Source organism: Chiloscyllium punctatum, chromosome 18 (genome assembly GCF_047496795.1).
Source record: "Chiloscyllium punctatum isolate Juve2018m chromosome 18, sChiPun1.3, whole genome shotgun sequence".
In the NCBI taxonomy this organism is placed as follows: Eukaryota; Metazoa; Chordata; class Chondrichthyes; order Orectolobiformes; family Hemiscylliidae; genus Chiloscyllium; species Chiloscyllium punctatum.
In genome coordinates, this window is record NC_092756.1 from 102,016,401 (window position 1) to 102,030,956 (window position 14,556).

At 42.5% G+C, this 14,556-nt stretch overlaps 1 protein-coding gene across 5 annotated transcripts in view; it reads left to right on the forward strand.

Annotated features, from left to right (window-relative positions):
* LOC140489444 (circularly permutated Ras protein 1-like) overlaps positions 1-14,556 on the forward strand; it is a 111,522-nt gene that overhangs the window by 74,826 nt on the left and 22,140 nt on the right. For all 5 annotated transcript variants that reach the window (XR_011963130.1, XM_072589008.1, XM_072589009.1 and 2 more), the window contains one exon: positions 9,979-10,119. Coding sequence is in view for 4 of the 5 variants with exons in the window: in XM_072589008.1 (XP_072445109.1) it covers positions 9,979-10,119 (141 nt within the window). In the remaining variant the exon portion in view is untranslated. The remainder of the gene's footprint in view (positions 1-9,978; positions 10,120-14,556) is intronic.

The following is a 14,556-nucleotide window of genomic DNA, read 5'->3' on the forward strand; positions in this document are numbered from 1 at the left end:
ATTTTATTTAGTTTCGCAAGTTCATGTCTGAGTATTTTGCCCAAACTAATGACTGTGCCATAATTGTCACCGAATTATCAAGATGGGGAAACACCAGAGAAGACAAAATTGCCATATGGAATATTACTAAAGATCAGGCCCAGATGTTCAGAATTCTTTGCACCAGGGGCAGAGAATTTTTATGAAATGCTGTCAAACAGACACCGTGAAACAAGGTTGAAGAATGTGAATTGGTCAGTAGAAATTAACTTGTTGAAGGCAGAAATCTCAGAGCTGACAAAGTCTTGCCCTTCAGTAAATCAGAGCGTTACTGGGGCAAATTTTGTGGAAGGTAATGCTGATTAAAATAGGATGATAGAGATGTCAAAGAGGGCGGCAAAAAAAGAATTTAAATGAAGATTGAAATCATTGACAATGAAGAGCTGCTGAAAACAGAGTGAAGGGAGGAATTTTTGACTGTGAGGCTGGGATTTGAGAGGAAGGAGAATATTGATTTCAAAGGAGTAAAATTTGACTTGATTTGTTATTGTCACATGTACAGAGATACAGTGAAAAGTATTGTGTGCTAACCAGACAAATCGTACCTGACATGAGTACATCATAGTAACAGGACAGAATTCATAATGTCCTGCTATAATGTGGTAATTCCATTCTCATACAATCCCGTTTTACAAGAAAATCGTATAATAGCAGCAGCATTTAAACTAATGGGGCCGGAATTGTGTTATAGCGAGTGCACACTTCAAAAGTTTAGAAACAGTGTCCCCAACTTGTTAATTGCATTACAGTGAATTCACATTAACAAAACATGCATTACAATGGAACAGTGTTACAGCTACAGAGGAGGTGTAGAAAAAGGTCAATGCTAATATATCCAAGATCTATTCGTAAGTCTAATAACAGTGGGGAAGGAGCTGTTCTTAAATCTGTTCATATGTGTTTTCAAATTTTTGCCTAATGGAAGATGATTGAAGATGGTATAATCAGGGTCAGAAAGGTCTTTGATCACGTTGTCTGCTTTCCTGAGGCAGCAGGATATCTAGGTGGAGTCAATGGAACGAAGGCTGGTTTTCGTGATGGACTGGGTTGTGATCATAACACTGTATAAGTTCCTGCAGTCCTGGGCAAAACTGTTAGCATATCAAACTGTGATGCATCTGGATTGGTTACTGTCTGTAGTGGATCTGTAAAAATTAGTAAGAGTCCCTGTGGACATGCCAAATTTTCTTGGCCTAATGAGCACGTAGAGGCTTCAATGAGGATGGACCAGAATAGATCGTTGGCTTAAAGCCCTTGACCATCTCCACCTCAGAACAATTTATACAGGCAAGGGCGTGTCCTTCAGTTTGCTTCCTAAAGTTGATGACCATCTGACATTGAGGGAGAGCTTGTTGTCTTTACACCATGCCACTAAGTTGTCTACTTCCTCCTCCTTCTCTGTATCGTTGTTGTTTGAGATCCAATCCATGATAGTGGTGTCATCAGCAAATTTGCAAATGTAGTTAGAGCTGAATTTAGTCGCACAGTCATGAATGTATAAGGTGTACAGTATGGGACTCAGTATGCAGCCATGCAGGGCAGTGTTGAGGTATTATTGTCGAACAGAGAACACAGAATGTTACATAGAACATAACAGTGCAGTACAGGCTTTTCAGCTCTCGATGGTTCACAGGTTAGCACAACAATCAGCAGCCAATTTACCTACTCTTTAAGGACCTTATGTTTATCACCATTTAAATGCTCTTAAAGTAGGTGTGTCTGCTACTATGCAGGCAGGGCGTTCCACGCCTTTACTACTGAGTAAAGAAACTACCTCTGACCTCTGCCCTATATTTATCTCCGTGCAATTTAAAGCTATGTTCCTTCATGCTAGCCATCACCCTCCGAGGAAAAAGGCTCTCACAGTTTACCGTATCTAACCCTCTGATCATCTTGTATGTCTGTATTAAGCCACCTCTCAATCTTCTTCTTTCAAATGAAAACAGTCTCAAATCCCTCAGCCTATGCTCACCAGACCTTCCCTCCATACTGGGCAACATCCTGGTAAATCTCCTCTGCACCTTTTCCAATGCTTCCACATCCTTCCTATAATGCAACGACCAGAACTGTACACAATACTCCAAGTGCAGCCACATCAGAGTTTGTACAACTGCAACATGACCTCATGGCTCTGAAACTCAATCCCTCTACCAATAAAAGCTAGCACACTGCTCGCCTTCTTAACAACCCTATCAACCTGGGTGGCAACTTTCAGGGATCTATGCACATGTACACCGAGATCTGTCTGCTCATCCACACTACCAAGAATCTTACCATTAGCCCAGGAGTCTGTATAACTGTTACTCCTTTAAAAGTGAATCGCCTCACACTTTTTTACATTAAGCTCCATTTGCCACCCCTCTGCCCATATCTGCAGCTGATCTATGTCCCACTGTAACCTGCAACATCCTTTGGCCATAACTCCACCAACTTTAGAATCATCCCCAAATTTACTGACCTAACCTTCTACGCCCTCATCTAGGTCATGTATAAAAATGACAAACAGCAGTGGACCCAACACCGACCCTTGTGGTGCACCACTAGTAACTAACTGAACCCCAGGATGAACATTTCCCATCAACCACCACCCTCTGTCTTCTTTCAACTAACCAATCTCTATCCAAACTGCTAAATCATCTTCAATCCCATGCTTCTGTATTTTCAGCAATAGCCTACTACGGGGAACATTCTCAAACGTTTTACTGAAATCCATAGACACCACATCAACTGCTTTACCCTCATCCACCTGCCTGGTCATCTTCTGAAAGAATTCAATAAGGTTTCTGAGGCATGAACTACCCTTCACAAAACCGTGCTGACTGTCCCTAATCAAATAATTCCTTTCTAGATGATTATAAATCCTATCTCTTATAACCTTTGCCAACACTTTACCAACAACTGAAGTAATGCTCACTGGCCTATAATTACCAAGGTTGTCTCTACTACCCTTCTTGAACACGGAGACAACATTTGCTCGTCTCCACTCTTTTGGCACTATTCCTGTTGACAATGACAACATAAAGTTCAAAGTCAAAGGCTCGGCAAGCTGCTCCCTGGCTTCCCAGAGAATCCTAGGATAAATCCCATCCAGCCCATGGGACTTATCTATTTTCACACTTCCTAGAATTGCTAACACCTCTTCCATATGAACCTCGATCCCATCCAGTCTAGTAGCCTGTATCTTAGTATTCTTTTCGACAACAGTGTCTTTTTCCAGTGTGCATACTGATGAAAAATATTCATTTAGCGCCTCTCCTAGCTTCTCAGACTCCACACACAGATTCCCACTACTGCCCTTGGAGGAGTTGTTGTCGCCTATCCTTACTGGTTGCAGTCTGTGGATCAGAAATCAAGGATCCAGTTGATTTGGAGATGGGTTTTGTTGGAATTGTGGTGTTGAAAGTGGAGATAGTCAATAAATAAGAGTCTGACATAGGTGTCCTTGTTATCCAGATGTTCCAGGGATGAGTGTAGGCATCTGCTGTGGACCTGTTGTGATAGTAAGAGAATTGTAGTAGGTATAGGCAATCTGGGAGCCCTGAGTTGATATGTGCCAGTACTAACCTCTTGAAGCACTTAATGAAGGATGTCAGAGTCCCTGGATAGTAGTCATTAATGCACATTGCCTGGTTTGATTTTGGCACCAGGATGATAGTGGTCTTCTTGAAGCAGGTGGGAACCTCATATCGTAGTAGGGAGAGGTTCAAGATGCCTGCAAATACTCCTGCCAGCTGGTCCGTATAAAAGTTGAGTGCACAGCCGAGAACTCCATCTGGGACAGCTGCTTTCCATAGGTTCACACTCAGGAAAGCTGATCTGATGTCTGTGGTGGTGACTGTGGGTACAGGTGTACCTGAGGCTGTTGGAGTAGGTGACATCATTTCACTGATATTCTGTTCAAAATGGGCATAGAATAATTGAGTTCATCTGGGAGGGATGCCCTTTGTCAGCAATTCTACTCAACTTTGCTTTGTAGCCTGCATATTGTGTAAGATGAATATTAGGGATTGAGGAGGAAGTCTATTAACAAAGTGAGGACATAGATCAAGGAAGAACTTAAAGCGACTCACACCAGTGCCAGGATGCATGATGTGTCACACAGTTGGGCAGAAATGACAACCCTTTGTAGTGATACAGCTACCAGCTGTGGAGAGTTGCAGATTTGACACACTTATGAGCGTGGTTTGGTGACTCAAGGCCTATCAGTTAATACTGTGGATGCTGGATATCTGAAATGTGCTCTGTTAAAGTCATAGTGGACTTAAAATATTAATTTCATCCTCCGCAGATGCTGCTAGACCTGCTGAGCTTGCTCACCAATTTCTATTTTTATTTTAGCTTAAGATCAGTGGTGGGTTAGGTTTTCAAAATATTAAGGAGGGGAAATATTAGCAGTCAACTTCGACAAATTTGAGTTAATTAAGGAGAGCTAGCATGGATTATAAAAGGCACATTTCATTTGAGTTATCAAATTCAATCCTTTTGTAACATAGGGTTTTGATAAAACAAGGCCAGTCAATGTAGTTCATGTCAATTTTAAGACAGCATTTGACAAGATAACATGCAAAACGATTGGTCAATAAGATTGTGGTTCATCGGTTAAGAGGATCTTCGTCAGCCTGAATAAAAGTTGGCTTGAAGACAGCAATATTGATTTGAGGTTTTTCAGACAGTTGGATGGTAGTTGTGATATTTCCAGGAATCAGTGCTAGAATAATAAACAAATGCATTTATTCTTGGACATTGGAATAGAGGTGAAACTTCAAAATTTGACAGTGATTGCAAATTTGGATGAGGGACAAAGAGTTGGGATGCCAAACAACTGCAGCACAGTAGACAGTCAGGAGGATGGAAGAACACAGCAAGCCAGACCGCATCAGGTGGTGCAGAAGTCAACTTTAGTCCTGAGGAAGGGTTACACCCAAAATGTCAACTTCTGCAACTCCTGATGCTGCCTGGCTTGCTGTCTTCTTCCAGCCTCCTGCCTTTCTATTTTGGATTCCAGCATCTGCAGTTTTTTCTCTCTAAACAACTACAGCAAGACATGGACGAACAAAACAGGTGTCAGATAGAATTTAATACAGGAAGCTGTGAGATGATACACTTTAGCAGAAGGAATGTAGAGAGGTAATATAGATTTAATGGCATTATTCTAAAACTTATGATGAGAAAGAGAGTCTTGGAGTGCATGTGCATTGATCTTTTGAAGACAGGAGGAAATAATGATAAATTCCCCCATTGTTGATTTTAGAGTGTTTGTAATGCAGCTATTTAATGTCGAGCTGATAATGTGTTGCTGGAAAAGCGCAGGAGAATCGATGTTTCAGGCATGAGCCCTTCTTTAGGAATGAGGAAAGTATGTCCAGCAGGCTAAGATAAAACGTAGGGAGGAGGGACTTGGGGGAGGGGCATTGGAAATGCGATAGGTGGAAGGAGGTCAAGGTGACGGTGATATGCCAGAGTGGGGGTGGGGGGCGGAGAGGTCAGGAAGAAGATTTCAGGTTAGGAAGGCGGTGCTGAGTTCGAGGGATTTGACTGAGACAAGGTGGGGGGAGGGTAAATGAGGAAACTGGAGAAATCTGAGTTCATCCCATCTCCAAACGGACCCCACCACCAGGGATATATTTCCCTCCCCTCCCCTATCAGCGTTCCAAAAAGACCACTCCCTCCGTGACTCCCTTGTCAGGTCCACACCCTCCACTCCCGGCATCTTCCCCTGCAACTGCAAGAAATGCAAAACTTGCGCCCACACCTCCTCCCCCCTTATTTCCCTCCAAGGCCCCAAGGGATCCTTCCATATCCACCACAAGTTCACCTGCACCTCCACACACATCATTTATTGCATCCGCTGCACCCGGTGTGGCCTCCTCTATATTGGGGAGACAGGCTGCCTACTTGCAGAACGTTTCAGAGAACACCTCTGGGACACCCGGACCAACCAACCCAACCACCCCGTAGCTCAACACTTCAACTCCCCCTCCCACTCCACCAAGGACATGCAGGTCCTTGGACTCCTCCATCGCCAGACCATAGCAACACGATGGCTGGAGGAAGAGCACCTCATCTTCCGCCTGGGAACCCTCCAACCACAAGGGATGAACTCAGATTTCTCCAGTTTCCTCATTTCCCCTCCCCCTACCTTGTCTCAGTCAAATCCCTCGAACTCCGCACCATCTTCCTAACCTGCAATCTTCTTCCTGACCTCTTCGCCTCCGCCCCCACTCCGGCCTATCACCCTCACCTTGACCTCCTTCCACCTATCGCATTCCCAACGCCCCTCCCCCAAGTCCCTCCTCCCTACCTTTTATCTTAGCCTGCTGGACACACTTTCCTCATTCGTGAAGAAGGGCTCATGCCCAAAACGTCGATTCTCCTGTTCCTTGGATGCTGCCTGACCTGCTGCGCTTTTCCAGCAACACATTTTCAGCTCTGATCTACAGCACCTGCAGTCCTCACTTTCTCCTTGAAGCTATTTAATGTAGGCAATTGATGAGCTGTAAGTAATTTTCAGAGTTTATTATGTCTGTTAAGAAGCAGCAGTTTAGATATGATCCATTAATTAATTAGATAAAGAAAAAATACAACTGTGACAATTGGGATGGTGCATGGATATCAGAGGGTAAACAGGCTGTTGATGTGAAATGCTTTGGTCTTGTACAAGTGTTGGGGGCAGCATCCTGCTCTCTTGCCAAGGAATTAGTGAGCTGTTCCCTTGATCTTCCTCTTCCCCTTCTGAGAGAAAGTGAGGAGTGCTGATGCTGCAGAGTTAAGAGTCGAAAAGGATGGTGCTGGAAAAGTATGCATGTCAGGCAGCATCTGAGGAGCAGGAGAGTTGAGATTTTGGGCATAAACCTTTCATCAGGAAATGGGGGAGGAGCGGGGCTGAGAGATAAATAGGAGGGTAGGGGTGAGGCTAGGAAGGGAGGTGGCTGGGATGGCAAGAAGTGGATGCAGATGGGGGTAATTGTGGTAGGTCAGCAGGGGGAAGATGGACAGGTGACACAGGTCAAGAGGGCAGCACTGAGTCAGAGGGTTTGATCTGAAATAGAGTTGGGGGAGGGGAGATTTAGAAACTAGTGAAGTCAATGTTGATGCCATATAGTTGAAAGTTTCCAAGGCAGAAGTTGAGCCGTTCTTCCTCCAGACATCGGTGGCTTGGATTTGGCAGTGGAGGAAGCCCAGGTCTTGCATGTCCTTGCTGGAGTGGGAGGGGGAGTTCACCTGTCCATCCTCCTTCCCACCTGTCTGCCCCAGCCTCTCCATTGACATTTCACAATAACCCCCCACCTGCATCCACCTATCACCTTCCCAGCTAACCCCCCCACATTTCTAATGAAGGGCTTATTCCCGAAATGTCAACTCTCCTGCTCGTCGGATGCTGCCTGACCTGCTGTGCTTTTCCAGCACCACACTTTTCAACTCTTTCCCTTCTGGTCCATCTCTCATCTGCCTGGTGGGGACTGCGGGGAGCAGCCAATGAGAACTGCTGCCGACAAGATCTGCTTGATGAGAATGATGCAGAAAAGAACTCCCCTCTGCTCTGGGCCGTTATTGTTACATCTTAATTCTAAGGGATGGTAATTTTGGCTGTGTCAATCAATTATCTGAATCCTTTTAGCCAATGGCCATGGGATGATTGTTGTTCCCTTGCCATACATCATCTATGGTTTTCATTCCTTCCTGGAATAAAACATTTCATAAACAATGCACTGATATTAGGTTGCACTTGACATGAGATAAGCTGTTAGCATTAGTTTGGTAGGTATTGTGACCTCTGTGTTTTGGAATGTTAATTACTATTGTAGTGGCTGTTAAATGAAATCTCATTCACAACAAGTACAAGCAAAATTCCATTTTAAGGGACCTAATATGCAACACAGCTCTGGTCACCATACTTTCAGAGAGATAAGATCATTGAGGGGGGTCAGCGGAGATTTACCACAGTGATTTCCAAGAATTGAAATTTTAGCTAAGAAATAAGTTTGGAGAAACTGGATTCATTTTCCGTGGAGCAATTGAGAGGAGGTTTATTAGACGTTTAAAAGATTATGAAAATGTGTTGCTGGAAAAGTGCAGCAGGTCAGGCAGCATCCAAGGAACAGGAGAATTGACGTTTCGGGCATAAGCCCTTGCCCGAAACGTCGATTCTCCTGCTCCTTGGATGCTGCCTGACCTGCTGCGCTTTTCCAGCAACACATTTTCAGCTCTGATCTCCAGCATCTGCAGTCCTCACTTTCTCCCTGTTTAAAAGATTATGACAGTTTTGGATAAGAAAGTCATGAAAAGTTAGTCTCAGCTAATGATACAGTTACTCTGACACAGACATTTGGACTTTGATGATTTTAATTGTGAGGATGAATTTTTTATACAATGGTTGGTCATGATTTGAGACTTGATGCCCAAATAAATGCTAGATGCAGAGATATCTATTTCAAAAAATAATTTGATGAGGACTTGAAAATAAACTGTCAGGGCTATAGGAAGCATGTACAGGGGAGGGACAGACTAGAAGATTCACTGTGAGCCTGTATAGACTCAGTAAACTGATAGCTTCTGTGTTGCAAATGACACTGACGTTATGTAACTAATTAATGCCTCATGGATGTGATCAGAGGTAGGGTGTGTCAGAATCATGAGGAATAGATTGTGTGATGGCACTGTGCTTTGAAGAGATTTGTTCTCTGCTGTTTCGCTTGCAGAGAGGTGTTGCTACAGTGGCGCCAGAAGCAGCATGTAAACAGCTTTTAGCTCCCTGAGTTTTTTTTTAATTAGACAAAAGAAGCAGGAGTCAGGCTCACACAGACCTAGGGTTTTAGTTTTGCTTTCATTTATGGTTTGGAACTGACTGTTGAAGTTGATAGATTTTTTTCCCCAAAAGCTCAAGTGTCCGAATGAAGTGTGTTTTGCTTAAAGCCTAGTCATGGACAAATTGAATTACATCTGGAACAAAGTGTCTTGCACTTGCCTCTAAATAAAATAAATTATTGATATATTTTGAGGTGGGGGAGTTGGTCTGGACCACGAAAGTGGGGATGCAGAGCAAAGGAGTAGAAAATGGAAGAACAATGTTTGGAGGGCAAAGCAGAAGGAATTCAGGCTGGAGGAAAGAGGATGGCTGTGGAAGACTCATGAGACACTACACTATGAATGCAATTTATTTAATTCAGTGATTTAGACCCATATCTGAATGGAAAGTTGAGTAAAAAAATCATCAATGAAAGCTTGTTTAATTTTGTGTGTGGATTGCTGATTGTACCCAAAGTCTAACCCAAATATCGCATTGAAATTACACTGAAGCACTCTTCACTTACCGATCCAGCAAGGTCCTATGCTTGTACCAGTGTGGCACAGTCCTTGTGTAAGAATGTGCAGCATATTTCTATTTTTTGTTGAATGTGTACCCGCATAGTTTTGTCTGTAGGTTAGCATGACATTGTCCTTGGACTAGTGTGTACCAGTGTGATCCTTCCATGTATACGGTGATTTGATCTTGTCAGTGTGCTGTCGTGCACTTGTGTGTTACTACTCATTTACCTTTATGATACTGTTCACGCACCACTGTCCGTCTTTGTATACTGCAGATTGGTTAATGTGGTGGCATGGATTGAATATTGGTTAATGAAGAGAAAACTGAGAGGAGGAATAAATGGGCCATTCTCTGGTTGAGAGGGATGACTAGTGAGAGTGTGCATGATGAGTTCTTGGGCCTCATAACTCTCAGTTTGTATCAATGATTTGAATACAGGGATCAAATGTGATATTTTAAAATTTGTTGATGAAGTAAAGGTAGATTGAAAAGTGAGTTGTGAGAAGGATACAAAAATTATTCAAGATATTTATTCAGTGCACTGTGCCCCTGTCTGCCAGTGTGCACCAAGTTGACACTAGTCATGCATCTGTTCTGCCTGTGCAGCTGAAGACATTTTTTTTATATTTCAGTGCCATTGCTAAGGACCATATAAACCTCAGTGTTCTACAGATTCATGCTGCACAGATTAGTGCTCGGTTGGCAATGGAGGGCAGGATGCAGGATGCCCAGAAAGAGGCTCTGGCTCAGAAGGCACTCATAGAAGAAATACTGTAAGTGGTGCAACACCAATTCTCCAATCCACTATGTATGTAGAAACCTGAGGTAATATTGGATGGTATTTTATCCATGGCCCACTGTTCTGTACGGTGGACCTGGAAGTGGGCGCCAGTTCTGATATCATCCTCTCCACTTGTTATGTGGATATAGAACCATGGAAAATGGCAGATCCTCTATGTCGATGCTATACTCCCACTCTCCCCACATAACCTTCAACGCTTCTTTCTTCTACAAATTCATATTTCTTTGTTAAATATATTAAATGACTTCACCTCCACAGCCTTCTGAGCTGGGGAATTCCTCGTTTCACGACCCCCTGAGTGAAGAAATTTCTCTTCATCTCAGTCTGAAATAGCCTACCCATATTCTGAGACATTGACCATTCTAGATTTAGCTGGCAAAGGAAACATCCTCCCTGCAACTAGCCTGTCCAAGTCTATCAGAATTTTATGTTTCAATGAAATCCCCTCAATCTTCTAAATTCTAATGAATACAGACTCAGCTGATCTCATACAAACCTGATGTCCCTGAAATCCCATGCATCTTTCCTTTGGTAAGGAGATCAAAACTGGACACTGCTCCAGATGTGCTCTCACCAAGGCCTTCTAAAGCTGCTGAAGGACATCCTGTTCCTTTATTTGAATCCTCTTGTTATTAAGATCAACAAAATATTTGGTCTCCTGTTTGCTGCAATTACATGCTTACTCTTTCAGTACAGGGATAGCCATTCCTTTGTGCATCAACATTTTTACATCTATCACCATTCAAATAGTACTGTTGGTATGTTTTTCCCACTGAAGTAGATAACTTCACGTTTATCCACATAATACTACAACTGCCATGTATTTGTCCACTTACTCAACTTGTTTAAATCATTCTGAAGCCTCTTTATATCCTGCTCACCACTCCCAGCTAGTTTTTTTTTACTGGCAGAGATCATGAAAACATGATGGGGCAGCATGGTGGCTCAGTGAATAGCACTGCTGCCTCACAGTGCCAGGGACCTGGGTTCGATTCCCGTCTTGGGTGACTGTCTTGTGGAGTTTGTACATTCTCCCCATGTCTGCGTGGGTTTCCTCCCACAATCCAAAGAAGTGCAGGTCAGGTGAATTGACCGTGCTAAATTGCCCATAGTGTTAGGTCAGGGGTAAATATAGGATAGGGGAATGGGTCTGGGTGGATTACTCTTTGGAGGGTTGGTGTGGACTTGTTGGGCCGAAAGGCCTGTTTCCATACTGTAGGGAATCTAATCTAAATGACACTCGATTCTTGATACTGATATATATTGTGAAAAACGGATCCAAGCTCTGGCCCCTGCTGTATCCAACTTGTCAATGCCTACCAGTCCAAAAACAATCAATTTATTCCCACTCTTTATTTCCTGCCTACTAACCAATTCTCAATCTAGGCCAATATATTACCACCAGTCCCGACTGCTTGACTTTTCCCAATAACCTTTTATGTTGGATTCCATTGAAAACTTTTTGAAAAACCTATTATACCACATCCACTAGTTATCAATTGTTTATTCTACTTGTTAGGTCATCAAAAATCTCCAGTACATTTGTCAAACAATTTCTGTTTCATAAATCCATGTTGACTTTGTGAACATATTATCACATCCATTATGACAAATATCAGCATTTTCCCGAATACTGAAGGCCAGCTAGCCAGTTTGTAATACCTGATTTCTTCCCCCTCTCCTATTTTAAGCAGTGGGGTAACGTTTGCCATCCTTCATTTGCTGAGATTGTTTCAGAACCTTCAAAATTTTGGAAGGTGACAGCCAATGCATCTGTTGTTCTCATAGGCACCTCCTTTCGTATCCTGGGATGTAGATTATCAAGCCCGAGGATTTGTGTCTTCAGTTCATTATTGACTCCAGCACTGTTTTGTTATTAATATCATGTTCCTTCGATTCCTTCTTCCCAATGGACACTTGTTTCCCTAAAATGTCTGGTAGTTTCTTGCATCATCTTCTGTGAAGAGAGAATAAATTAAATGCTTTAATTAATCTTTCCTTGTTCCTCCTTATCAACTTACTGTTTCAGACTGGAAGGAGCTACATTTGTCTTCAACTAGCTTTCCCTTTTTGCATGCTTATAGAAGTTCTTACAGTCAGTTTTATATACATAGCAAATTTACTCTTGGACTGTCTCTTCCCTATTTAGTCAACCTGTTGGTTCTCCTTTGCTGAATTCTAAGCAGCTCTGAGTACTCAGGTTTGTATTATGACATGGGGTCAGCAAGCCAAATGAAATCAATCTTTCTGTCCTGAGATTTGCAACACAGTAAAATTAAAACATTCAATGCATCTTAAAAATCACTCAATTATTCTTAATTGGATCTTAAGAATAACAGGTATCATCAGATATCAAGTTTATAACTTAAACAGAAATGAACAGTTATTAATAATGCAACTTTAGCAGAACATGAATAAACAAAAAGCCAGTCTACTTGATATCAATGATTTAAGCTCAATCTTCACTAACTAGAACCCATTCACTCAGCCACATACAGCCTGACACAGTTAAGGGAGAAGTTAAAAGAAAACAAAAAGTCATTTGCCATTTCAGTAGTTTCATGGTGGGTACCAGGCTTTCTGAAATCTTTAGGTGTTCGCAGGCAAGTAAACTGGAGGGTCTTGCTTGAATTCCAAAGTCACTGATTCATGCAAACAGATCCAATAACCCTCCATGATTATATACCCACTTTTTGCAGAGTGGTATTTTCTTATCAGAACATCCAGCAAGTTACAACACAATGAAAACCCAAGAGAGACGGAGAGAGCAAAACACTCAAAGGTTTAAAACCACAGTCAGAACTCATTGACAGTTTTTTTTAAACCAACAGTCTCTCTGGCTGGCCAGCACCAATTCGTCTGTGATTGACCAAATCAATATCCAGCCAGTTGCCAATCCTGAGCTTAGAATATTGCAGTGTCAAAACACCTGTAGTTTGCTTCAGGCAATAATTAACCTGCAGTTATCTTTCCCCCCAAGGCCAGTTCCCAGAAACAAAGATAATTTGGAGGTGCCAGTGCTGGACGGGGGTGGACAAAGTTAAAAATCACACAACACCAGGTTATAGTCCAACGGGTTTGTTTGGAAGCACTAGCTTTCGGAGCACTGCTTCTTCATCAGGTGGTTGTGATGAAGGAGCAGCGCTCCTAAATCTAGTGCTTCCAAAGAAACAAATATCAGTTTGTTTGCTCTCTCCTCCTTAAACAAGCTGCTGCTCAAATTACAAAGTTTGATTCTCCAATTCAGCTCACAGTTTAAAGCCAAAATGGAAAAATGAAGAAAACCAAGACTGTTCACAATGACACTGTGTTCTTTCATCTGTAAAGAATGTATAATTCCTGTAATGTATGTAATTGCTCCTTAAATATTAAATATTAACAATTGCTTACTTACCTTGTCTCAGTCAAATCCCTCAAACTCAGCACCGCCTTCCTAACCTGCAATCTTCTTCCTGACCTCTCCGCCCTCACCTCCTCTCCGGCCTATCACCCTCACCTTGACCTCCCTCCACCTATCGCATTCCCAACGCCCCTCCCCCAAGTCCCTCCTCCCTACCTTTTACCTGCTGGGGACACTTTCCTCATTCCTGAAGAAGGGCTGATGCCCGAAAGGTCGATTCTCCTGTTCCTTGAATGCTGCCTGACCTGCTGCGCTTTTCCAGCAACACATTTTCAGCTCCTCCATGCCTTGGACCACAACCCAATGCCACTACCTATCTCCACGTCATTTATTTGCACTTGCCAACCCCAGTCCTCCATGCAGACTGTTATTCTCTCGCTTTCTTCCCTTGAAATTCAACAAAGAAAACAGCTGACCTGAAATGCCATTACACTTTGCCAGTTGTTGTATGTCATCTCTGAACAAATGTGAACTGAATATAACGAAATTCCCACGCACTGCTGACTTCATGTTAAACATAAAATTTAATTCCAAGGAGTGTTAATATAATTATTTATTGAATGTAAATATCTTACAAAGTAGGAATCTGCCATGGGAAGTTATTTGGTGTGACCTGCTGTTGACTTTTTCTCTGCATTTTAACCTGCTGCAGGGCAATGTGCAAATTTAGCTCCCACCCAACTCATTTTGGCTGTCTTTGTTAACACTTAGCAGCATGTGTAGTAGCAGTAAAATCTCTGAAATACATTGAAACACAGAATGATAAAATCCTAACAACCCTTAAAAATGGGGGAAAAATACTGATGAAGAGAAAGAAATTGCTAGATTATGAAGAATATTTTCAGATCTTTTACAAATTGGCTCTAATTGCACCTTCATGTGTTGGACTGGTTGGTTAGCTCAGTAGGCTGGATAGCCAGTTTGTGATACAGAATGATGTCAACCGTGAATTCAATTCCCACATTAGCTGAGGTTACCTTCTCAGTCTCCCTCCTCCCTTGAGTCATG